Source organism: Macrobrachium rosenbergii, chromosome 2 (assembly GCF_040412425.1).
Source record: "Macrobrachium rosenbergii isolate ZJJX-2024 chromosome 2, ASM4041242v1, whole genome shotgun sequence".
Taxonomy (NCBI): Eukaryota; Metazoa; Arthropoda; class Malacostraca; order Decapoda; family Palaemonidae; genus Macrobrachium; species Macrobrachium rosenbergii.
The window spans coordinates 74,667,747-74,695,492 of record NC_089742.1 but is presented as its reverse complement, the minus strand read 5'-3'; the positions used below and the strand labels follow the sequence as shown (position 1 = coordinate 74,695,492).

Genomic DNA, 27,746 nt, shown 5'->3' with positions numbered 1-27,746 from the left:
AACGACCGTTAACTTAAGTTAGTTACCGACGGTAGTGGGGAACCCCTGTCCACTCGTCGGTCTGCACCCCACTGATCCACTGGACCACTCAGTCCACTGTGCTGCTGGGCGCTGTTGGGCCAGAATGTCTGCTACGATCTCTGGCCGACTGCCGTTCGACCTTTTTTTGTGATATATGAGTGTGTTTATTTGTTTGCCTTATATCTATAATGGAAACCCCTAACTTGCAACAGCCCTGGGAGATGAAAGCTTTGGTTTGTAGGCGTTGTCCAGGTAAATAAGCTAACCTCTCCCGTTACGGATAAACCTTCATACTTTGTGTGCGCCATGCAGGAAGCATGATTGCAACCATTAGTCCTGCAGTGAGTGCCTTGTCTGGCCATTAGAACGGTGGGTGAAGTTTGTCCTGGAGGAGAAGAGGGAAGTAGGTTTCTCCGGTGTCATCGGGATGCAATACGGTGCCCCGCCGATGACACCTACCAAAGGGTAAGTCTCCTGTGCAAAGACCAAGGTTTGTATTTGTGGGGAACAAACTCCGGTAATTCTATATATTAGCTCCGCGCCTGTTTTTACCTTTTCAACTGTTTTTTTCTACACTTTTAGGGGTTCTGATACTGGCTTTGCGTCTGTTTGTTGTCGGCCAAATGGAATGTCCCTTCGCCGTGTTTAGTACTGGCCCGGGTGGTGTTGGGTACTCATACGTTAACAAGTTATTGCACTTGCCGGACGGGATATGAACCGTTCGAAACAGACGTAGCCGTGCTCTGTCTTGTGAAGATCGCGTATGGAAACCCCTTGTTGGATGGACTTCAGGGGTTAATTACACTCGAGCGCCAAAAATTAAAGGTAAATTCATAATTAGCAACCAAAAAACTGTAGAAAAAGTAAAGTTATAGTGCCGTCGCCGCCGCGGAGCTACTATATAGTTCTACCCAAACTCCAAAATTTCAAAGTAATTTATTTTTCCTAAAATAAACCTGAAGGTCTTTGCATTTATGGCTCACCTTAGCCACCCCTCATTTTGATACTTGGGCCGAAAGGCAGACCGATGAGTGGGCTTGCTTCCCTCCTACCGTCGATAACTAGCCTATACTTTAATATAACTACCTTGCTTGAAAGTTAACAGCCCTTCCAGCTTGCGTTCGCAAGCATAATCCTTTACAACTACCTTCAGGTTTGTATGGTAGCAAAAATACAAATTACTTTAAAAATTCGTATTGTTAATTTGAGAGCTCCCTGTTAGGAAGCGTGACTTGGATGTCAAACAATGCAACATGTAAATGAACGTTGATTGATTGCCTTGAACAGTTGAACAAAAGTTTAGAAATTAATTTTTTTTCTAATGAAATGCTTTGGGTTTAATAAATTTGAGATATTTCGAAATTAGTTAAGCTTGTTAGCTTTTGTAAAAAAAACTTTTGTATAAAATCTTCACGATGAACGACTCTGTTGCAGAATGAAACTTGGGAACAATCAGAAATATTTTATAAGAAAAATGTAAATATGACAGGGAACATTTTTGTGCAGTTTTCACGTAAATTTGACAAAAAAAAGATGCATCTAATATCACCTTTTAACAGAATAGGTCACATTTTCTGTAGTGAAGGAAGACAGAAAATGTTTTGTTACTAGTTAATGTTTTTCAGATATGTTAAAGATTGGGAATCCATATTTCGATTCAGTGGAAGATCTCTTCGAATGCCTCATGTGTGTTCCATCATACACTTCTACCCAACTACAAACTCTGAACAGGTTTTAAAATTGCCTCGCTTCCACTCTATACAGAGGAGGTTTCTTGATGATGAATTATCTTGAATATAATTCACAACTCTCTAACTTATATTTTTGTATTTGATCAGATTCTTCCACTCAGAAAAAAATGAAATGACATGAAAACCTTTGGAGGTAACAAAAGGAAAAACTGAGTTTAGGCAGGACCCAACTTTTCACCACAAAACCTCATGTGCATTCATAATTTTGGAGTTTTTGAAGTTTAAACATTGAAGACAAATGACAATGGTGACTTCCTTTCTTTCAATCCTTACCGTTTCTCCACTGTTATACTTAATCACCTACGTGTAGCAATGAAGTTTGTTGACACTTGAGATGGTTAGGTGAAAATATGAAAGTCATCACAATGTTTTTCGAGTTCAATGTATTTTGTTTCAATACATAGTCATTGTTTATAACTTTTACATCTTTTTTGTATATAAAGCATTTTTATTTGCATTTCACACCATTTTTAATTCGCAATTTTGTTTGAATTATGCTGTAAATGACTGATTTTCACATCCAAAGCCAGTTCTAATTTAATCTTTCATCTTCGTTATCAGGTTTCTTTTAATATTACAACTGCACCTTTTCCCCACGAGGAAAGTGTGCTGAAGGAAATTAAGTGGAACCAAAGCCAGACACTTACGAACGCAAGCGCTCGTAAACACTTCCATATTTATAGATGCAGGCGAAAACGCAATGATTTGATATCACGTCCAGGTTTTGTTAAATCATTAGGAATGCAGTTGAGGAGTGTTTTTCAGTGATGCAGTTTACTATAGGTCAGAGGTTTTCAACCGGGGTTCGCGAGATCGTTCTTGAACGAGGGTATGTTTTAGCTTTTTCCAACTAACCACCGTTACACGAAGCAACACCTGATCATCAGGTTAAAAGTCTATAATTTAAGAAATAGTTATAATAATATCTTTTAATGCAAGTAGCAAATTTTTTACAGTGCAGTGTTATTTTTGTACTAGGACATTACATATGATCAGGGTTACCATGCGTCTCGGTTTGACTGGGACTCGTCCCAGATTTGAGGCCTTGTCCGGGGCGTCCCTGTCAGCCAGAAAAATGTCCCAGAATGTTCAGGACAAGCAGGCGGTCACCCAACAATTTCCAGTGTTCAGTGGGAACGTGTATAGGGCAAATTAACAGCGAAAAATCATGTTTGCAAATAGTCTTTGGACCCGTCAGAGCAAAAAGGCCCAACAGATTTGGAAGCAGAAATGAATAGCGAAAAGATTGTGTTTTTAGATAAACTTGTGACCCGTCAGAGGGAAAAATGTCTTACAGATTTGGAAGGAAGAATAAAAAAAAAAAAAAACTGTAGATAGGTTTGGGACCCATCATAGTGAATATAGATTCCTTTTGAACTGTCTTTGGTTGATGAAAATATGGTAACCCTACATATTATTGAATAAAATATTTTAAAGGAGGTCATCGGTCATATTGAGCTGCTTATAAGGGGTTGCGGTATGAAAAAGGTTGAAAACCACTGCCAGGTGAGCCAACGAAGTCAGTCAAAAAGCGGGGCCCCAATTTCCTAACGAAGGTAAATCGCGGATTGTTGTTACCCTTTCCTTCGACCTTGACCTGTTATAATCCTCTTGAGTATTAACTGGTGCAGAGTTTATAGTTAAAACTTCCTTTGCAAGTGTTACGGAAATATGTATAAATTAGGTATTTGTACCAGTAGATCATTTTTGTATTTCTCTTGTTTTCTTATATATAATTTTGTATAGTGACAAATAATATATTAAGCATATATAATTTTAGTTCTCGCTCTCTTTCATCCTTTTGCTAATTTGCTTTGATCATTGGACTTAAATTAATTATAAACATTGAAAACGATTATAATTTTGTCAACAATGTTATGTATTTATCTATATATAAAGTTATTGTGCTGGAGAACACAAATAATGAGTAGTTCGAAGGGTAATTGTGTTGTTGAAGGACCGTTGTTTACATTTGTTTCTCTCTTTACGAAAGGTGAGGTCGGGTGGTGTAACCCTGATCCCATGGAGAAAAGCTTTGGACACGACTGCGAGAGAGGAACGGCTCTCGACTTTGTGGACCTGTTGGAACTTGGATGGTCTTTCTCCGGATATTGTTATTGGTATACCACTTTAAGATGTCGCACTTGGTTAACGAATTGTCGTAACAAGTACGACTAAAGGGAAGTCTTGGAAGGTGTTTGGCAGTCTTGAGATTGCTGGCCTGCACATGGGTTAGTTTGGTAATGCCCGCTGAATACGAATTGCCAGTTGGATACATATTGCCAGTTGGATACGTATTGCCAATTGGATACGTATTGCTTCCCCCGCCCCGGGTCAAGCCTGGACGAACATATGGGAGACTGTCTGAACTCGAATACAATTGTGGATAACGAGCTTCGTTCTATGGATACATTTTCTGAACATCATCGTTGTCAAAGGTAAGTTGTTTTCAAATAATTATTTTATTTTAAAAGATTTCTCATTCGTTACGCCTACCAATTATACTGAAGGAATCCCCATAAACATAAGTTTTTTTCATTATTTAATGTTAAAGGGTGTAAGTGCCTGGAGTTAGTCTTATACATAACCCGCCCGTAACAATTGGCCACCTTGCTTCTAACTATATCTTTAGCCATTGCAAATAACTTTTGCTTTCACCTTCAGTTTATTGGTAGAAGATGCCGTCTATTGGTAGAAGATGCCGTCTATTGGTAGAAGATGCCGTCTATTGGTAGAAGATGTGTGATAGACCAAAAGAATTCGTGACAGGGAAAGGAGTTAGGTTATGAGGGAGATTCTTTATGGGAGTTTGTTCAAGTTCAGCAAACAGAGGAGCGTAGTGAGAGACACGCTAGAGCTGAAGTTGGAGTTGGAAGCAGAGGGGAGGGGGGGAGGGAAAACTTAAGGCAATATGAACTACAAAAACTTAGATTAATTTCTGCCAGTTCATTAAAGGTTGAGGGGACTCTATGCGGAAACGGATAGATTCTGGTGGGCAACTGTACTCAAATTCCGAAATTCAGTGAAAGTGATGTATCAAAATATTTCCAGTCATTTGAAAATCTCATGAAACAGGTAGTGCCCAAAGAATACTTATGTATGTTGTTGCAAAGGCTATCTATGATATAGGTGACAAATTGTATACACTGTGTAGCCGTTGCAAAGCATACGACTGTTACATGCCCTGTCAATGCTATAAATGTCAGGAATTTGGTCACAGCGCAACAAATTGTAGAAACGACCAAGCTTGCCGTAGATGTGGTGAAAATCACAAATCAAATGAATGTGCTAGCAACATCAAGTGTAAAAATTGTGTAAAGAAAGGTCATAGTGATACTAAACATAAAACACATGATGACAGTAAGTGCAGAGTATGCAAAGAATGTGTCAAAGGTGAAAAATAATACGGATCATGGCTTTGATTAATAATCTATGCAATTTAATACAAGAAGAAAGCAAATTTAAAAAAGAACTAAAGACACTCCTATTCTGCAGGAGCTACGATACTGACGAGAAAACACTGAAAGACAATTATAAAATATAAGAAGCACCTTAATTTGAAAACGTACAAAGGCCCGCCAGAGAGGGAATTATCCCTATGGAGGGCTGTACATAAAACCAAAGTGAAGTCTGCTCTCTTAGGTAAAGCCCAAGAAGATTATTGTCTTTCAGACGAACAATGTGCTAATTACGAGACTGTAAGGAAGCTTTATTGATTAAAATTGAGACATTTTAGAAAAACGTTCATGGAGTTTGCTAGGTGCAAAGAACAGTATTTTAATGAGTGGTGTAATTCGGTGGAAGTAAGCAAGTTAGAGGACCTGAAGGAGCTGATTTTGACAGGATTTTAAAGAGAACATTTCACCAGACATTATTAAATTATATATTGAGTGTCAGGTACACAAGTTCACAAGAATTAGCAGATAAATTTGCTTTGACCCATCAGTTTAGTAAAGAATGACAGTATGATAAAAAAAACACATCGTGTAACTTTTGAAACTAAAAGGCATAGTAAGTTAGGCAAGGAACCTGAATGTAAATCACAAATGAAAATTGAAAACTACCAAGCATGTGAGTGACATTTTTTATTTTGTGAAAAGAAAGGTCACATTATAAAGGACTGCTTCAAGCATAAAATTATTTGACTGAACAGAAGGGTTAATTTGGTTAGTTCAGGGAATGGTTCCATAGTTGAAGTTCTCTTTCTCCCTTTCGTACGTCGTCATTCATAATTTGGATTTTTTTATATTACATAATTTTTATTATTGTAAGTCTCGTTGGTCTTACTTTAATAATTAAGGCTTTTGTTTTTTTATATATTTTACATATCGCCAAAGTTTGTCACGATTGCAAAGTACAGGAGCCCTTTAATAGAAAGGATTAATCCAGAGATACCCAAAACCATAATTGTTTTCTTCCTCACCATCCCCTTAGAGTAAACCCAGATTTAGCAACGCGCCAGGAAAAAGGTGTCACATTGTCCTAATATTTTCATAAGCTGTTTTTTGCAATGTATTAATTAGAGTAGTGCCTTCATTTATAATACACGTTTCTCAAATATATTATCCTTTTAAAGAATCGCAAGGAAGTTGATTTGCCGATTCACTTCCTGAGGACAGATCGTTTAGCATCGCTGCATCTTTTGACCAAGTACCAATCCCAATAGTGAAAAAGTTCAGTCCTTGTGTCCATTATAAAATAATTTTAATCAAGTTAGTCAATTCAGAACCACTAAGATTAGCGGAATCTCTTTTAGACTGATGAAGTTATGAATACAGAATGCTTCACAATTCAAAATGTCATTCATCTCATGATTTTCGCGGAGATTATCGACCAAATAATCATTTGGTGAGTGTAGGACTTGCAGCTTCTTTTTGCACCACATTTCAATGTCATTCATTTGACTGACCTTTCCAGGAATTCCACCATTAGCCCATTTTCCTGTTTGATATATATCAAACTTCCTCTTACTGCACACTCCTCTTACTTGAAAGGTTGCAATTCCTCATGTGCTCGAACACTGGAACATTAATTGGTTATTGGCCTTGCAGCATATGGTTAGCATAGGACGTGATAGCAATAGTGTTAAAGAAATATACAAAACAGTCTAAGATCTCTTAACCCAATCAGAATTTACTATGAAATTTAGATTTTTAGGCCTGGTATTGAATTCTAACTATGAAAATTTGTGGTTAAGGTAAAGAGTTATAGTAATCATTCATTCATGGATGCTGGATTTTTTCCCTTCAGGTGTAAATGGGACTTTGGACTTGAAGCTAATGGTTGAAATTTCAGATGCCCTAAGGGTAATTAAGTGACACTGAACTGAATTAATCAAGCACCAGGCCTTGGAGACCATATGGTGCAATGTTATTCTGATTATAAATACAGTATGGTTAGAATTATTGGGTGGTAGGCTATATTAGATAAATATTTATTGAAAGAAGCAGATTACACACGTCCTATGGAGAAGGGTTCTGTTTGGTGAGAATATCATGAAGGCGAGGCGGACGGGGAAGAGAGGTTAGGCTGGTCAAGGTTCTGTAGCGTGAGACTGTGTGCTGGGGGCAGGAAAGGATTATATGGGATATGGAAAGAGGGATACGGCAAGTTGGACAAAAGGTTGGAGGGGATCCGTTCATCAGGTGGGAGAATGTGAGGTTTGAATGGCCAATTTGTCGTCGGGGAAGAGCTGATCTTGTGGCATGGGTTTAACTATGGTAGTATGGTACGTTTAACAGTGCGGAGCATGTTATTTGAGATACTGGACCTGAAAGACTACCAGCGATATAGTGATTAGTTACGGAAGAATGGTAAGTAATCTGAATGTGGTTTTGAAATGCGGGCATCCTGACAAAGCCGCAGAGTGGGCCAAAGAGTCCACTTGCTCATTGCCTAGGATGCCCACATGGCTCAGGGTACAGCAGAAGCAAACTAGTTTTTCCCAGATTTCAATATGAAAGAGCCAATTTTGAATCTCTCGGACTAAAGGATAGATGCAGTCAATAGACTGGATGAATTAGGTTTGATAATGAAGGATGATGAGGGGTAGAATTAGTTGTTTTAGTGCAAACAAAATGGCAAATAGTTCTGCTGTAAGTATGCTTGCCACAGGTGGCACTAGTAGTTGGAAATGTTTGGTGGGGAAGAGGACAGCAGCCCCAGCTCCTTTAGGGGACTTGGAGCCATCTGTGTAGATCGGGGTGCAAGTCCATGTGTCAAAATGGGCTCTAGGAAATGAGAACGTAGAATAGGAGAGTGAGTATGTTTTGATTAGTTGTGTAGTATGGATGGACAGACTGAGGGAGTGGGGATTAGCCAAGGTGGGAAAGTGTGGATGTAGAAAGGAAGGATTTCAAATTGTGGTGATGGAGAGAGAGAGAGAGAGAGAGAGAGAGAGAGAGAGAGAGAGAGAGAGAGAGAGAGAGAGAGAGAGAGAGAGAGAGAGAGAAGGGTTTTCATACGAATAGAGAAATGGCGGGGTCCATTGGGATTGTTAATAAATTTGGCAAGGAGGGTTTCAGGTATAGTTAACTTCAGGGTGGAGATTGGTGGAATTTGGCATAGTATCTAAGAGAGGAGGGCACGTCGGCGGGCGAGCAATGTTAGTCATGATTCAGCACACAGGCTTTCTACTGGTGAAGAACGGAAGGCCCCAAGGGCCAGTCTTAGTGTTAAGTGGTGCATTGGGTCTAGAAGGCCAAGAAGAGAAGGGGAAGCTGAAGAGTACACATGGCATCTGTAATCCAGGACAGATAGAATGGGTACTACATGTAGATGCAGTAGTGTTTTATGGTCAGCGCCTTGGGTATTTGGGATAAAGTTTGAAGGAGGCAAAGAGGTTGGAGGGCAGATTTTTTTTTTTAATTGTTAGGATGTGTTCCTTCCAGATAAGGAGGGAATACAAAGTTAAACCAAGGAATTTACCACTAGTACGGCACTGTATGGGTGAATTGTAAAGCAAAAGTGGCGATGGAGATACTGTTTGGGAGCAAGAGAAAAGAATGGAAAAAGTTTTATTGGTGGAAAAGAGGAATCGATGTCTAGTGGCCAATGAAGAGGCAGGTAGAACGGCAGACTGTATAAGTGAGTGGAGCTTTGTGACTGAAGAATCTGCATACCATTAATTGCTATAAGAAAAAGGGTAATGCTACGAATGCAGCTGTGGGGAACTCCTTCATATTGAGTGAAGGGTAAAGAAATGGAAGAATTTATGCATACATGGAAGGTTTGGTTGTTAAGAAAAGATTGGTTGAAAACACACATATTACCTTTTATATCAAATTGAAGTAATGATATTTTCAGGTGGTATCGTTTGCTTTTTCTAAGTCAACGAAAACAGCAAGGACTGATTGTTTAGAAGCAAAGACTGTTTGGATGTAAGATTCTTTGTGTGCAAGAGGGTTTGCTGTGCTCTTGCCTCGTCTGTAGTCAAATTGAGATGAAGAAAGTTGTTTTGATTCTAAATGCCACATTAGGTGAAAATTGTAATTCTTTCTAGTAATTTACAAAAGCAACTGGTTAGGGAAATAGGTCGATAGTCTTTAAGGGTGCATTTCCTGATTTATTTGGTTTTAGGAAGGGAAGGATGAGGGCTTTGTGCCACTGCTGGTGAAATTCTCCTTTTATCCATATTCAATATTGATAGGTTATGAAATTTGACAGAAGGTGTCAGAGCATTTGGTTGTGGATACTATCAGGCCCTTCACATGTGTTCTGACAAGATGAGTTCTGCAATGAAAAACTGAATATTGTGTGATTCCATGGAAGGTATGTAAAGTTGATTGGGTTCTTTTCTGTTTTGAGATGTTTGTGAATTGGGAAGGAAATGTTCTTCTGTTTTAATGTGACTAAAATATTGGCCTAGTGTGTTGGCTATTTCTGTTGTCAGCAATAAAATTATGTTTAGTACTAGGACTTTGTAAGTTGGGTGTTTTCCTGATGTTTTATGTACTGTATACGTTTCCAGACAGCTGAAATAGGGGAGGAAGAAGTTAATGAGGAGACATAGCATTTCCAACTTGTGATTTGTGAAATATGTATTTTGCATTTCAATGAGGGTGTGCCTCTTTTGAAAATTATAAAGGCAGTGAGGTGTCCAGGAGAGTTTTTTTTTTGTTTGAAGCTACACCAAACAGCGTGTAGAGCTCAGGTGCAGTCTTTGTTCCACCAGGGTACACACTTTGATGTGAAAGATTGGGTGGTCCATGGGATGGCAGTGAATGGCACACTTAGAACAGTGATGGTGAAGTATACAAGCATGTCAAGGGTTGATGAAAGGGGTTTGGGAGGTAGAGACGTCTGAAAAAGTGGAAAAAGAGTGCCAGTCAGCTTTATCTAAGTGCCAGCATGGAAGATTGGGAAGTGGGACACAGGAAGTGAGTGCAAGAATGGTAGAGAGGTGGTCACTAGTTATGAAGCAGCCTAATACTGACCAATAAAATTCAAGTTGGAGAGCAGGAGAGCATAATGATAGATCTAGACAAGAAAAGGAATGTGTTTTTGCATCAAAATGTGTCAGGTGTTCTGAGTTTAATGTAGAAAGGTTATTAGATATTAAAAACTGTTCAAGGGAGCGTCCACAGGAATTGATAACCGAGTCGCCCCATAATGTGTGGCGGCAGTTGAAGTCACCTGTCACAAGTAAGGGGGATGGTAATTGGGAAAGGAGGTCTTGAAAGGCAGTGAAGTCAATAGAGTAGGAGGGAGAAAGGTAGACTGATACTATGGTAATTCATCGTTGTAGTGTAATATTACAAGGAAAGGTTGTAATTGCTTATGGGTAAATATGGTATTTTGTGATGAATTAAAACAGAAGCAGAAATGAAGTGAGGAGAATAATGGAAGTGGTAATTGGGAGTAGGTTTCGGTGGTTAGGTAAGGAAAGTTTCTTGGAGGCGCATTACTTTAGGTCCGTATTGTTAGAAGAGATATCTGAGATTGTCTCTTTGGGATTGGAATCCTTGAATGTTCCACTGGAGATATACGACGTGATATGATAGTTGGTATGGTTGAGGTAGGACGGTTAGATGGCGATGGACTGTCTTCAGTATGAAGTAGGGATGGATGAGTGTCAAGAATAACAGGCGAGTCATCTTGTAGAAGGGAAGTCTAAAGGTGAGGAGGGATATGAAGAGAGAGACTCGCGGGTACAACCTGGTGGTAAAGCAAGGTCAAGGATACTTTTTCCTCTGTACAGAGGTCTGAGTGGAAGCTTGGGTGGGAAAGGAGATAGTTAGGGGAAAAGTGAGGTGGGTGGAGATTCTGTGTAAGTTGGCAGGGGAGTTGGGGGAAGGATAGTGAGTGTTGTGGACCTCAGGAGTGGTATGATGGACAGTAGCATATTTTTTGGGGGATGAGGTTGGGTTTGGGATCGTGATAAAGGGTCGTTTTAATTAATCTTCAATGTCCTTCATGGTTTCCAGAGGAGACTTGGCTGTAAGAGTTTTCTTGGGTGGAGGGCAAACTGGAGGTGACTAGGAAAACTTTGAAGGGGAAAATTTGTTATTGGTCTTTGGGGTTGTTCCAAATTGGCATTTATTTCTTAGTGTGGGAGGTTAAGGAGAGGAAGCTTTGGGAGTGAGTGATGGGAAAATAGGGATGTAGGTGTTTCTGAATGTAATACTTCAAAGTTTTGACAAAGATACACTTGAGATGATAAGAGGGGAAGAGGTGGTGGATGATGGTACTTTAGAAGTACCGTATGCAGCAGTTTGGGAAAAGAAAGTGATGAGGGTAAGGAAGTATTAGAGGTGGTGGTGGATTTTGGAAATAAAGAGGAGGAGGGGGGGAGGGGTTGGTTGTGGCATGATGTTGGTAGTGGTTTTGCTTGTTTGCTTTGCTGTTGTCACGATCTGCATCAGGGTGACAGTGGTAAAGCCAAGGCAGGAAACCTCTTGTTTAACTTCTTTCAGGGTCAATCCATGCTTGAAGCAGAGGGCAGCCAACTTTCAATTGGTGCAAATGTGCTCTTGTGAGTGGCAATTTGCTCAATCATGGTCAGATGAGCTACAAACGGGACAGTCAGATTAAATGCTTGATCTGCAAAATTTGGATGGGTGGCTGAAGTGCCAGCACTTTTGACATTGGGGAGGAATATACTTTCGGACTTTGTACTGACCTCCGATGTATATGTCTTGTGGGAGGTCTTTGCCCTTGAATGTGATCTGCAAAGTTTTTTTTGATATTTCCTGTTGCTCTTGTCCCCAAGAGTGTAGCATGTAACATGGAGGCTTCATGGCAGTCACTTAGTTATTTGAGATCTGTTGAGCATCCACTCCAGCCGACATTGTCAACCGGGCACTGCTCAGAGGGTATCACCACTATTCCAAAGCAACTGTTGAGGTGAGGATGTGGAGTGGTAGGGAAGGCATTACCTTGTAGGTCTTTGTGGGTGGATATTGCTTAAGACTGAGCCACTTTGTTCACCATAAAAAGACGTGAGCAGTCGTGTCTTGTTAGGAATTTCACCATTCCTACCTGTCTCTGCAGGCACTTTTGAAAGTGGAGTGTATTGTTTGTGTAAGGAGTGGTCGGGAGGATAAGTACTAGTCCCACTTCTGGGGTCCAAAGAGGGTTGACATAAGGGCTGGGTAGGTACTGGAGGACATTTTAAGGTTGGTAGAAGAGGATGGAGTTGAAGCCTTAAGATAATTTTTTTGAGGAAGAGGTACTGTAGTGGCACGTTGTTTTGTGGTTGAACGCAGTGGTTCATAAGGTTGTTGAGTAGTCACCAAAGATGAACTGGTGGAAAGGGAGCATGGGGCATTGTATGCTGAGATGACAGGTGACATGGTAGAAAAGGACAGGGGTGAGGAGATTTCTGGGGGAGCAGTCTGGCTTGTGGTCTCTGAACTAGCTAAGTCAGAAAAGCCCAAAAAATTGGGGACTGATTGTGAGCAGGGTCAGTCCCCATACGGCTCTGTCGTTTGGTCTTCTGTAAAAGTTAAGTATACCTTGTTTAACCAGACCACTGAGCTGATTAACAGCTCTCCTAGGGCTGGCCCAAGGATTAGATTTATTTTACGTGGCTAAGAACCAATTGATTACTTTTAAATAATGGCTAGCAACGGGACCTATAGCTTATTGTGGAATCCGAACCACATTACAGGGGAAATGAATTTCTATCACCAGAAATAAATTCTCAAATTCTTCATTGGCCGGTCGGAGAATCAAATGCCTAATTTGCAGAGTTCTACTGAGAACAGTACCCACCCGTCCAATGAGGAACTTAGCTGGCATGAATCTTAAATTACTTGGTAGAAATTTGAGTTAGTTAGCCTGTTATGCAGCTTTGAGATTGTTCAATATTCTGATCTTTCCGTACATTCATTTAATTCCACACCTTTTGTTTTGTGATACATGATTCCACACAGGGTTTTAGAAGTTTTGTTCCAGCAGTGAGAAATAATGGAATGGTCTTTAAGTAACTGAATTGTTAGGTCTAAAGATGTTCAAACCTGGTGCAAATGTCTTTCTTGAGAAGGCTTACATGAGTCCCATTTCATAGGTCATTTGTTTTCTTCACTTTTCTTTATCATTCACCTTGTTTGCATTTATTTGTTATTTCTCGTTTATACTTTTTCCTTCATTTCTGTGTTTCCTGCCCTGTCCTGGGTTGCTTTCCCTTTTGCAGACCTTGTGGCGGCTTGTGCTTGTTACATTCTGTTTTTCCAACTATGATTGCTTAACAATAAAAATAAGGCCAGGTTTATTTCCCGGAATCCTATCGTGGAAAACCCGGAACCCGCCGAACCCTCAATAACTTTCTTATTTGTAAACATATTTTTAATATTAGTGCACCGTTGTAAAGGTAAAGTTCTCGGCTTTAATTTGATGTATCATTTGTTGGTTTTTATACTTAAATGGCGTTTGAAGCCCCAATAATGATTAGCGCATGTCTAGAACCGCGTAAACTTCTATTTGGAGAAAACTCACAGGTTAAGTATTTAAGAGAGTACTTAACTGACGACAGGATTGTTAATTTAACTCATTTTGGATATAAAGTGTTGGACTTATTGAGGGGACCAGTTTTGTTTGACGCTGTTCAGTAGTTATCGATGAGTTTCTTTTTCTGTTTTCGATACGTCTGTATAACGGCCGTTATTCATCTTTTTTTCCTTTTGTTTTACTGTTTTAGCACATCACATTCTGCTTAAGAAAAGTCGGACATTAGCCTGTCCACGATAATTGTTGAAGCTTACCATTTGCACCTGTAGAATATCGTTCTGTGCAGTATGTAAGTAAGTGGCCTATCTCATTGTTGGTCATCATGAACCAGTGCGTGGTCCGTAATCCCATGTCGATAGCGTGTTTTGGTTGTAATCGGGGTTGTGCTTGTATCCCATTAGTATTTATGCGTTTAGAAATATATATTGTAAAGACTATTTTTAGAATGAATAAAGACTGGTTTTGAGTATAATACTTACTTATTGGCCCAATATGTACTGTAAAGACAAAGTCAATAAAAGATTAGAGTAGATTGTTCGATATTTCAGTAAATTTATTTCCAATCAAGAACGAGGCAATTTTATCAGTAGGTCAGATTAAAGTTTAACCCCCAATATAGTAAGTCTGTCCTGTGGCTGGAATATTTAAATCTTGACTGAAACGGTCAGAAAACTCATAACAAATACCGACGTGTGGTTAAACGATAGTATAATAAATGCAGTTCAAAATTTACTGGCGGCCGCGTTCCCAACAATTTTTGGCCTCCAGGATACAAAATATATACTGTATTTAATAGAACCCAAGGTTTCTGGAAAATAGTTACCGATTTAAAACGGCAAGGGTCACCAAGCGCAGGAGTTCACCACAATAGGCATAATCACTGCTTACTATCGTTTCAGCGCGAGGCAAATGGTATAACTTATATTGCTGACAGTATAAAATCAAGCAGATCAGTAAATAATGGTATGTCGATTCAAATTTCACAGATTTATACAACTCTTACAGATCAGTTAGATGTTTTGATTCTAGATGTCCAGCGTCAAACCAATGGTTCCGATTGTGGTGTTTACAACTGAAAAATCTAAAAATATTTAACTTTATTGCGAATCATTCTAAAATACAATATGATACACTGTTGATGCGGAACCATTTAATAACTTTTGTAATAATAAATTATCGCATTAACTAAAATAGAAAAAATGCCAAACATGCCAAGAGCAGAGCCGAAAAATAGTAGTTAAAGCTTATTGCACCTACAGATTACCTGACATAATTAATGACATGATGAAGCAAGAAAATAAAAAAAAAAAATAAAATGGTTTAATAAAAATTGCGTAAATGTACATTCAAATGGTTGTGTAATTTTTGTACTTGGTAAAGAATAAAAAAAAAAACATCTCAACCTGCGGCACATCAATCTGTTTAAAAAAACATTTTTGTTTTTGATATGCGTTGCACTTATTCTTCATTTACCCATGATACTCCTTTGTACTTGAGTGTAATTAATTTTCAAGCGTGCTCTGTTCGACACACCTTTCTTCGTCCACTCTCGAATTGTCATTGCTTTTAAATAATGGCTTCGTGAGTTTCGGGTTTTCTTCAAATATTAGTTCTCGCGCTTGTAGACGTGCGCTAATTGTTATTGGAGGTTCAAACGCCATTTACATATAAAAACCAACAAGTGACACATCAAATTAAAGGTGAGAACTTTACCTTTAAAACGATGCCCTAATTTGAAAAAGATCTTTACAAATACGCAAGTTATTGAGGGTTCCGGGCTTTCTTCAAATAGCAGTGTCCGCTGTTCTAGACATGTTTGCTAATTTATGAAGATATTCAGTTAATCATTTTCCTATATGATACCTTTGAAAATAATTGATATGCGTAGTTATAATCATTTTAATAATAAAGATACTTACTGTATAACCATATATAAATTTAAAAAGAGATACATGATAAATGCCTTCAGAGACGTATCTCAAACTTAAGAAATGGTACTTCGTTGAATTAAAATCCGTCAAGCTTTCGCGTTGTTTGGTTTTATGTACAGCCCTCCACAGGGATAATTCCCTCTCTGGCGGGCCCTTGTCCGCTCTCAAAATAAGGTGCTGCTTATATTTTATAATTGTCTTTTAGTGTTTTCTCGTCAGTATTGTAGCTCCTGCAGAATAGGAGAGTCTTTAGTTCCTTTTAAATTTACTTTCTTGTATTAAATTGCATAGAAGATTATTAGTCAAATCCATGATCCGTACTATTTTTCACCTTTGACACACATTCTTTATATATTGTGCACTAATTACCATCATATGTTTTATGTTTAGTATAACTATGACCTTTCTTTATACAATTTTTACACTTGATGTTGCTAACACATTCATTTGATTTGTGATTTTCACCACATCTACGTCAAGCTTGGTCATTTCTACAATTTGTTGCACTGTGACCAAATCCCTGACATTTATAGCATTGATAGGGCATGTAACAGTCGTATGCTTTGCAACGGCTATACAGTATACACAATTTGTCACCTCTGTCATAGATAGCCTTTCGCATTTGTGGTGTGCATTTGATGATATAATGTTTATATTTGTCATCTTTGGCTACCATTTCCTTTTCAGTTTTCAGGTCGTCATTTTCAGAAATGAGGCTAACTATTCATGGATTTTTCTTTACAAAGTTATCGACAATGTCATCTTCATCCTTCGGGACATAGACTACTTTTATTTTTGGTTTAAGTTTACCCTTCTCATTTACTGATATATTGCTCATTTTCTGAATCTCCATTTTTGCCTTTAAGTCTTTCCTGTCTGGAGATCTTACAAATAAGTGTCCATCTCTTGTTGTTTTAACCTGTTCAACTGGCGGCGTTATTTTACTCATAATTTGTCTCTTTTCATTTGCTGCTGTGCTCTCTTCGTTTGTAGATTTGATCAGAAGCACTTTTTTTTTGTCTTTAGTGATACAGCATAAGTTTTGTCCATGTTTGTCAACTGTTATGCATTATCACTGGGCATCAATATTAAAGTGCTTTACATATGTAATTACATAATTAGTCAATTTTAAAATTAACGTAATTTTTTATAAATAGTTCGTCAAGTCCTTGTTAATGGTTATTGCCGCAAACAAACCACCAATTTTACATATAAATTAATGCGGAAAATGTTTTCTTGGGTTACTGAGTGACCGCTGCTCTTAGTTCGACTGAGAAACACTTGTTAACGAGCAACTGCGGTGGTGGAAGGGTAGGAGCAGCAGACACGGACAAAAGTGACGGAGAACCTGAATCTATCTGTCAAAACCAACAACGGCAGTTTCCAGTCATTTTACCGTGGATTACACTTCAAGTGATTTAGTGACCTATGGATCCTATCATCTATTACGGTCATGTTTAACGCAAATATGCAATAATTCCATCAAGTCACCATTGGACCCGCACCTTTTACCTATCTCCGAAATCACTATAAACAAGGTGAGAAAAAGCTATTTTTCTTTGTTTTTTAAAACTGTCCAGATCTTAACTTTTATTCCTGCAGCTTTAATCGATGCTTATGTGATAAGTGTGTTATTACCTATACTTACCCTAAATATGTGAGAAAACACACCTCTCCATGTATGTTACCTTACCATACTTACCTTAAACATACGTGAATTGCATACTTATTCATACTTATAGTTACTTTGTTTATTTGTTTCATCAGTCAATTTACTATTGGTTTTGTTGAGTTCTGTTTGTTTTTTACTCACGTTTTGTTTACATTATACTTTTTACATTTTGCTTGTTTACTTTTTGGGCTGTTATTTCATTGTGGTAGTTGCGTCCGATTCTGTTCATACGTGAAATCTTAAGATTTCTTCTTGTACACTATTTCAGATGTTTCGGATTCATTTAATTGGCCTCAAATGATGCAGCCCAAGTACTTCTCACTAATCCTTATGGTTTTGTTTATTTAGCATTCATTGGTTTTGTGGTTTGATTATATACATTACAATTAAATTCATTTAACATACTTTATTTAATGTATCCCATTTTAACCTATAAATTTAATAAGTTACCATATCATTAAAATTTGTATGTCTCATTTTTATACATCAACATTGTCAATTTTGTTTTGGATTTCATCTATGTTTATCATTACGTCACTAGTTTTCTGAGCCGAATCAAATTTGTTAATATCTGTTTTATTTCTTCAAGTCCATCTTCAATGAGTTTTTTGTGTGTTCTTTGTTCAAGCTTCTTGCAATTATTACAGATGTACAATATGTTATCACTACGAAGTATGGGTGTGTATCTGACCTCGTTACCCGAACATTCATAATGGAACCATACGTCACACATTTCACAGCAAGTTCCTTCCTCATCAACTTCCCCAGAGCAATGTCTGCAGGTTGCTGACTCTCTCTCGATTTGGGTTGACTCATCCTTCTCCAATATTTAGTGTTCCATCTTTGCGTGCTGCTTCAATAATTATGAGGTAATGTTCGTATGATAGTTTGATCTTCCCTTTACTTGATTTAATTTCTACAGTATTTAATTTATTTTTCCTTCCTCTTCTTCGTATTCACTTTGGACATCACGTAAGTCAGGCACTTTTCACAGAGCACTTCACAGACACATCCTACGTTTGGAGGAAAACCAACTGATTCTCCTGGGTTAGATGTAAAAGTAATTTTAAGAGACCTGCTTCATTACAGTAATGGTCAATTTCTGGTTGGCATTCGTGCAAGATATGTCATAAATATTACATAAATTTAATAAAGGTTATTTCCTATAAAAGACAGACCTAAATACTAGTATCTTTATTAGGTAAATATACAGAATGACACAGCATTTTAGATTACAAATGTAGAACTATTTACATTATTTATCATACATTACAGTGATTGCAAGACTAACAAGATACTGGTGCTCTTTATATACAGCATTTTCTTGAAATAGTTGATTTCATCACTTTCTAAAATGACCAGTGAGGGAAGAAGGGAGATATTAAAGCTAAATGAAGAAGGTGACAAGTGTAGGACATCACTGAGATCAAGTGACGCAATGATCAGTACCAGTGGACTGTTTACAAGCCAGAGAAAGGCGTTTTCAAACGTGCTTCTCCTCCCTGACTTTCAAAGCGTTCATTCAGAAGAGTGATTTAAAGAGTCACCCCATTTCATATTTGAGAGTATGGTGGAAAAAGATAAAAGTCTGAACCTGAAAAGACACAGAATACATAAGCATCAAAAACCAGCTCCTCAACGCGTTTTTCGTTTTGAGCGGAAAGATGTAATATCTCTTATTAATCTTTTTACCGGGTTGGATATGATGTTAAAGCCAACCATTACAGTTTCATGTTAAGCACCGTCGTCATAAACATTGAAGAAATGGATTTGTCTCTGCCTCTAACCCCAATTAGTTTTAGATAAAATTTGGACTTTATCCAGGTCGAGGCGACAGACTCTACAAAGCCAACAACATACTTTTCACAAAAGCGGGCTGCATGAGACTATGTAATCATATTCATTCAGGTGTGAACAAAATACTGAGTCAGTTTCACATGATGATTCCTTCATTATTTCAATTATTCACTTACAGGGTAAGTTTCAACTCTGAAAAAATCCATAAAATGGAAATGGTAAACGGGCCAAGGGCTGTGATGTCATTTTTTGCTTTGATAGATCGTAACAGATTTTAACGTGAATCAGTATCATTGCCTTTCTGAAATAGTTGTAATGAAAATGAGGCCTTTGAGCCATCTCCATGAAACAGCATCACAGCGAAAGGAAAAAAGAATTTTCATAAAACTTAGAAAGTCACAATTCTTTCATGAAAAGCTACAGAAGAAGCGATAAAGTGTGAAGCACGATTACTTCAGTATATAAAGCATTGAGTTTGGATGTATTGTTTTCATGTCATAATAATTTACTGAAATTGATCGAAACTGCCATGAACGTTTACCGATGGCACATATCAGAAACATGAAATTTAACCTGTGACAAGGTCGGCAGTTGAGATGCACATACATGTCCACAAGACCACTTAACTGCTCGAGTTCATCGCACTTAGTGGACACGCCCATGGACACGCCTATCACTCTAATTACCATGCTTGAGTTCGAATCCCAGTATGAAAGGGAAGGGCGCCGCCGTTTATTACTCCACTGGATTCAAAGGTTGTGGATACTGTGAGGTTAGGGTCATTGTGGCTAGTGTTAATGCATATGTATCTGGTGCAAGTGACCACTAGGTTAGTGCGACATTAATGAATCCTTTCTTTTTTTTGCAAGCAGCTGGGCTCATTTCTGTGTTGCTTATTTTATGCTGTGGAAGTTTTCTGCACAGGAGGCTTATCCATAATTCAGCAGATTAAGTATGGTTATACATTCCTAAGCTGATGTACATGTGCTTAAAAGCTTTTCTTTTTATAAAACTGATTTCTGTTATTTTTTACCATCATATTACAGTGAACCAGCTTTTTAGCGCCTTTCTGATCCATGACATGATTGTTTTCTTTATTATAAAAAATTTATCTCTTGCATATTTTATAATTTTTTTCACTTTCACTTTTAAAACAACTGGAAAAGAGAATAGAACAGCATAAAAATGCTTAATATTATGTTTAGGGTAACTGTGATTTTCGTTTTATTAGTGAAAGGTGATTTATTGTTTTGTATTGGAAATAAATATAACGGAACCCAGTTTTAAAAAAGGTAGATTTGGTAAAACTATGATTATCACACTAGAAATGCATTCCACTTGATCCACTTATTTTCCAGTCAATTCCTATCAGTGGAAAATAAGCGGATCAAGTGAATGCATTCCTAGTGTGATATTCATAGTCTTAGCAAAACTGTCTTTTTTAAAACTGGATTCAGTTATATTTATTTCTAATATATTACAATAAATCAGATTTCACTAATAAAACGAAATTACACTGTTATCCTAAACATAATCTTGTAGGGGGACCCGCTTAGGTCCTCCGGGCATCCACTGTCCAAAACAACAAACTTGACCTACTGCAGATCATCAAGTTTCCCAAGAAAAATCAAATCACAGATGGATGGCTGAAGCAGTGATTTTCATGTATTTGCAGGAACTACAGTATCTCATCTGTAAAACCAAAACCATCTGTAAATGTAAAACGCTTCAAGCTTTTGAACCATATGTAATGGAGAACTTTCCTTATTTTGTACAAAGAACTCTTATCTGCTTTCCAGGTGTGAGAAAACACACCTGTCTGTAAAATTATGCCTGTTTCTTGTCAGAAATTTGTGACATTAAATTAGACGCCACCTCTTACTCTCCTTGTCTCCACACAGGTGACCACCGAGATGACTGACACCACCAGCCTAACCAGCGAAAACACCACAGCCGCATCCGTCCGCCTGCCCCCTTTCACGACGCACAACCCAGATGCCTGGTTCTTCAGAGTGGAGACTATCTTCAGATGCAAGAAGATCACATCGTCATCATGCAGAGCCGATGCTGTCCTCGAGTTCCTGCCGGACGACGTCTTTGAACAAATCACAGAGTGGCTAGCCAAGCCAAAGACCACTGTCACATACGAGACATTGAAGGCACGACTGAGGTCGTCCTTCAGCATGCCCCCTGCACTCAGAGCTAGGCAATTCCTAGACAACATAGGATCCGCGATAGGAGACCAACGGCTGTCAAAAATCTACAAACTACGATGGCTAATAACGATCCCTGCCACAAACGGTCGAAAAGAAACGATGCTAGACCTTGTGAGAGGTCCTCCTGATGAAGTTGCCACATCACACAGTCGCCATGGTACCCATTGCATCCACCATGCCCCTCTATGAATTCCTAAGAATGGTAGATGAAGTTCATTTGGCCCGGACATCGTCAGAACCCACTCCCACTCAACAACCTGTTGCAACAGCCACCCCAAAACCACAGCATCAGAGCAACACAACCGTACAGCTAGCCAGAGGGACCTGCCGCTCCCATACACCGCTTCTGAAACTATAGGGAGGAGGAGAAACAAACAGGACCAAAAAAGAAGGTCCGAAATGCCTATGTTTCTTGCACTGGAGATTTGGGAGTGAGGCTGTCTTTGTTCCAGGTACAAGCGAAAACACTCCACGTGTTTTTGTCATAGATGATATGTCCAACACAGTTTCTCGTTGACATGGGTGCATGTAAGTCATTCATTCCAGCTAACTCGCACGAACACCTCAACCCCACCTCCAGCACTCTCTAGGTGTCTACTGCTAGCAGTGCCCCACTTATGCATGGAAAAAGAGCTACGAAATTATCATTCAGCGGCATACCATACAGCTGGATATTCATCACAGCAGATGTCACAATCGCACTAGTAGGAGCAGATATCCTGAAGGCCCATGACATGCTGGTAGACGTAGCAAGACAGTAGTTGATTCAGAGCAATGGCCCTATAGCACCCATCACTCCAAGAACAGCAAACCCCACATTGGGACCAGAGATCTGTCTCCTCCTTCAGAAATTACCCTGAAGTATTCAAAGATGTCCTCCAGCATGACCTAATGAGCCGTTCAAAACACCACATCATCACTGAGGGCCGCCCAAGTCCACGCACGCTTCAGACGTTTGGCCCCGGAACAACTAGCCTCACCAAACAAGTATTCCATGACATGGAACAGGCAGGAATCTGCCAGAAAGCCTCCAGCTTATGGGCATCCCCACTCCATATGGTACCTAAGGCAGATGGTACATGGCCCTGCAGTGACTACCGACAACTCAATGTCAAAACAATACCAGACAGATACCCCCACCTAGCATCGCCGACATAAACTCCCTGGAAGGTGCCAAAATATTAACAAATTGACCTGCTGAAGGGGTACTACCAAGTCCCAGCAAAAAAGGAAGATATAAAAAACAGCTACCCTAACACCCTTCGGGACATACACCTTCAACTACAGGAGTTTTGGCCTTCGAAATGCTGGTGCGACCTTCCAGTGCCTGCCTCCTGGATGAGATATTGGGAGAATTGCCCTGCTTTGTCATTTATGTCGACACTGTCTTGACATTCAGCCCCCACTACAAACAGCACATAAAGGACGTACGGCAAGTCCTGGAGAAACTTAAGAGAAAACAGGCTAGTAGTGCAGGAAGATAAATGTGAAGGGGTGAAAAGTACAGTAGAATTTCTTGGCCATAAAATAGCTGCAAACGAGTCAAACTCCTCCTGGTGAAGGTTCAAGCTATCACCGACTTCCCTAGGCCAAACATCATCAAAGCAATCCAAGAATTTGCTGGCATGATCAGCTATTACCACCAATTCATATTCAACCTAGCTAAAATCATGTCCCCTTTATACAAATGCTTAAAGGAAAACCAAAATCTTTGTTGGTCTGACAAACAAGAGACAGCCTTTCAATTAGCCAAAAGAGCCCTGAGTTCCACAGCAACACTAAAATTAGTTTCCTCTATCCCATAGGTCTCTCTAATCCTGACAACTGATGCAAGTAACACAGCGATGGGTGCGGTACTCGAGCAGGGTACAGATGAAGGTTGTCAGCCATTGGCATTCTTTAGCAAAAAGCTATCTCCAGCAGAACAGAAATACTCCATGTTCGACAGAGTTGCTGGCAGTCCACCATGCTATTCAGCATTTCCAACACATGCTTGAGGGACGGTAGCTTGTGGTGCAAATGGACCATCAACTCTTGGTCCACACCTTCACCAAAAATGGAGACTGTTCATTGGCTCGACAGTAGCGTCACTTGTCTGCAATATCCGAGTTCCCCTGCACCATCAGGTACCTGAAGGGCTCTTCCAACAATGTCACAGACACAATTTCCAGAAAACCATCAACACTGTCCAGACCAGGATATCATATCCTGAGATTGCAGCAGCCCAGAAGGATGACGTGGATCTGCAGCGACTTAGGTGGGAAAGCCCTGCCCTCAAGTAGAGGGATTTCACCATAGACGACTGAGACATGACCATTGCCTGTGAAAAGAGTACCAGACGCCCTCGCCCCTACTTACCATTGCCTTTAGGAGGAAGGCTTTCAGTCTCGCCCATGGTGTGTCGCACCCATCCAGCCGTTCCACCGCCTGTATCCTGTCAGAACGATATATCTGGTGGACCATGAAGTCGGACATCAAGAAATGGGCTTGAAAATGTCTCCCCCACCAAACATCCACGGTCATGAAGCATAACGAGTCAGGGATAGGACAATTCAATACAAAGAGCGACGCCTAGCCCACATTCTCATCGACACTGTGGGACCCCTACCTGCCTCCGAGGGGTATAGACCTCTTCAGAATCATTGACCAGATGGCCTGACGCAATATCTCTCAAACAGCAGACAGTGGAAAGTTGTTCACGGGCTTTAATAAACTGGGTCAGTCGGCACGGAGTCTCTCAGTACATCCACCAGCGATAGGGGGGGCTAACTTCACGTCTGCCCTATGGAACTCCTTGCCACCAGCCTCGGGACAAAAATGAAACACAGCAGCATACAAGCCAGAAGCAAATGGAATGATAGAGCAGTTCCAACGCTCCCTGAAAGCAGCACTCACCACCAGATGTTGAGATGGGAGGTGGAGAAGAATTGCTGTGGATTTTATTAGGATTAAGAACAGCCCCACGTGCAGCATTTAATGCATTGCCAGCGGAAGCATTCTAGGGACAGTCACCAGCAATACCAGCAGAAGTGTTCCAAAGCCCAACAGAGCCAGCCACCCCCTCTGATGTCTGTAGAGCATTAAAAAAATTATGCCAGAAAAAAGAACATAACGACACAGACAGTAAAGCATACATCCCTGAAGAACTGGGCCGAACAAAATATGCATTTATCAGAATTGATGCACACCAGCCCCTCTCTTCCCTGGACCTCACCGAATCCTGCAGCGTAGAGAGAAGTGCTACCAGATGTCAGTGGATGGAAGAACTACCTGGGTCTCGATAGGCAGGCTGCAACCGGCATACATCCCAGACGACTGTCCATCTCCACGAGTCTTTTTTTTTTTTTTGGGGGGGGGAGTACTGTAGGGTCCCACTTGGGCCCTCTGCCGTCCAAAACAACATGGAGTTTCCCCAGAAAACACTAATTTTAAAGACAGACGGCTGAAGCAGTGATTTTCATGCATTTGCAGATGTCATGGAGAACTTTCCTTTTGTACAAAGAATTGTTAACACTTTTCCAGGTGTGAGAAAACACACCTCACTGTAAAATTATGCCTGTCTTGCTCTGTTGTTAGATGCTACCTTTCCGTTCGCGGAAGTCCATGTCTGCTCAGAAATTTGTGACATTAAATTAGAAAGTATCCAGACTCCGCCTCTTACTCGCCTCGTCTCCATAATCTTATGCATTTTTATGCTGTTCCATTCTCTTTAAAACAACTGGAAAAGAGAAAGTGAGAAGAAAATATAACACATGCATGAGATAACTGTAATTTTTGTTATATTAAAGAAAACAATAATTTCATGGATTAGAAAGGCGCTACAAAGCTGATTCACTGTAGTATGTTGGTAAAAAAATAATAGAATCCAGTTTTATGAAAGTTCTGTAAGCACATGAAAATCAGCTTAGGAATGTATAATCATACTTATTTAGACATAATGACAAACCCTGAAAAAGGGATAACAGGTAACTGGTGACTTTTCTGGTTTATATGGAACACTAGTAATCAAGAATAGTGCTTTGCATATCAGGATTGATTTGTTTTCTTGCTCAAAAAGAAAAATAGAGGTTTGTAGTTCGACCAACCATAGCTACAAGTTTAAAATAACCAATGTTTCGAAATCAACTAAAATATGCAGAAAGATAAAAAGCATTAAAATAAAATAAAGAGTTCTCCATCATCAAGCTAATGGAAACTTTACTTACTTTGCCCTGTTTAGTTGCGGAGAATCTCCTGGTAAGAACAGGACAATCATGTGAGTGAAGAAACAGTAAAGTGCCAAAATGATGACAGAAAAGAGGTTGTCCTATAAAAATCTTCAGTTTTTCCGTAATATCACTGTGTTGTATACGTAACTTTCCATGCCAAAAGTATTTTTAAATAAATGAAAAACACTAACGTTAAATTTGTTAGACCCTTTTCAGCCCCCAAGATACTTTACTAAACAAACGATGACAGCAATAAAAAAGTACTTTTGTAACTTTTTAGACTTCTAGATTGTAAAAGACTTGAATCACGGAAGATTTTTGGTGTAATTTGTTATGGTAAATACAGAAGACTATTAGACGAACACTTCCCTCTTTGATTTTGGAGTAACTCTGGTTGATTCAAACCCAAGATCACTTGAAAATCGCAATTTATAACCATCTCTTGTGACCCGAGCTCGGCGAGTCATTGTTGTAAAACGTAACGTTTTCTCCACTTCAGCCCCTTCTGTAACCCTGAGATTACAGGCCGATTTCCTTACTGGAATACAAGCATCTGTCATTTCATCATGAGGCGAATGAGTCGGTGTGGGAAGATCGAGTGGCGTCACCATTCCAGTAAATGAGCGAGCTCTAAGCTTTTGGGATTTCTGACAAGACTGGTCTTCTGACAGATGGACATCTGAGACCATGATGCCAATTTGTTGAACTAGATCGTTAGCCTGGGTATTCTGATTTCTTTGAAAAAAATCTACATGTTTGCAAGCCTCCTGTTGAGTATTCTCATTTGTGTTCAAGAAAGGTTTGTTATCCAGGTCACTTGTTGCTTCTCTGCAGGATTCATACACATTTTTCTGAAAATTTTCAGATATTACAAAATCTGACTCTGTTTGCATGCCAAGGTCAACGTTGTTGTCGTTTTCTGAAGATTCCAAAGAATTAACATCATTGATAGTGCTCTTGCTTGTTAACACATGAGACCCTGAACATTGCTGGTGAAAATTATTCACTGGTAAAGGGTCACAAGAAGGTTCACCACTTAAGGGATTGAGGTATACCTTGTCAGATTTGACTGGAGGGTTAGTAATCCTCCTCGACAGGAGTATCATTTTACCATTCCCACAACTCATGTCTCTGCGATTATTTAGCCGATCTTCCTGTAAGGATTTACTTGAAAAGTGTCTCATTACAATCGCATTGTGAGTTGGTGAGTTGCAAATAGAGGTACCAGCAAATGACCGTGCCTTCAGAAGAACACGGGAGTGGGATTCCGCATCTGAAGGAAGGCGGAAAGATTCTGGTCTGGCGTTGTGGTCGTGGTTCTTGGAGGAGGGCGGGATAGAAATGCAAGTTCTGGCAAATTTCCTTCCACATACTGGTCTAAAGCTGCCTAAGCCCCCGCCAGGCAACTTCTCTGTAAAATTGTTGTTGGGTTCTGTATCACTCCTAGAAAGATAACAGCTGCTTTTTGATTTATAAGCAGAGTTACTAGAAAGGGGTGGGTTGTCAGTGATAAAGACTGACGAAACGTCCTCGTTGTTAATTGTTATGTTGACATTGAAATCATCATTAGTAGTGATGCTATATCTCCTCTTTATTCTATTGTTTGCAAATTTGATGGTCCCCGAAGTCATGTTCAAATTCTCAACGGGTTGCTGGCTGATAGTTCCTTTAGGGTTGCTGCTGCTGCTGCTGCTGATGACACTGCTCTCACTTGGGGCACCGATGACACCATCGGCGACTTGCTGCTGCTGAGCCTGCAGGAAAAAGGAACCATGAGAATATTTTCTTAAACACTAAGTAAACCTACGAACTGCCGAGTCATTTATGAATCATTACACTGGCGGATATTATGTAAAATACTATCGTACACAACAGAAAAGTAAACTAAACATTTTCAGCTTATTATTCGTACAGTGTAGCATATATTTTCATGAAATGGACTTGCATGCTAGTGATTCCTGTAATACAAGTAAGATTCAATGAGAAAATGAGAAACATTATAAAAGATTGGGAATGTTTCGATACTATGCACATGTAAATCAAAAGACACAAAGCGACAGAACATTGAAGGGATTTTGTGTGCTATGCAGCGAAAACTAAGGGTTAAAGTTAGTAAATGAATTATTTACAGATATCAGTAGAAATACAAGATTATATACATTTGATAAAACATGCAACACTCATGTTACTTTACAAATGGA

The 27,746-nt window shown here is 39.4% G+C and overlaps 1 protein-coding gene and 1 long non-coding RNA gene across 2 annotated transcripts in view; one reads left to right on the top strand and one right to left on the bottom strand.

The window, feature by feature from the left end:
- Nucleotides 1-66: 66 nt before the first annotated feature.
- On the top strand, nucleotides 67-21,152 carry LOC136848678 (uncharacterized). Its single transcript, XR_010856092.1, has 4 exons — nucleotides 67-273; nucleotides 3,766-4,210; nucleotides 17,972-18,193; nucleotides 21,023-21,152. It is a non-coding gene; the product is annotated as an uncharacterized lncRNA (long non-coding RNA).
- Nucleotides 18,504-27,746, bottom strand: part of LOC136848672 (uro-adherence factor A-like) — a 195,755-nt gene continuing 186,512 nt past the window's right edge. The window contains exon 5 of the mRNA XM_067121127.1: nucleotides 18,504-27,299. Within this exon, the coding sequence (XP_066977228.1) occupies nucleotides 25,899-27,299 (1,401 nt within the window). The 3' untranslated portion in view covers nucleotides 18,504-25,898. The remainder of the gene's footprint in view (nucleotides 27,300-27,746) is intronic.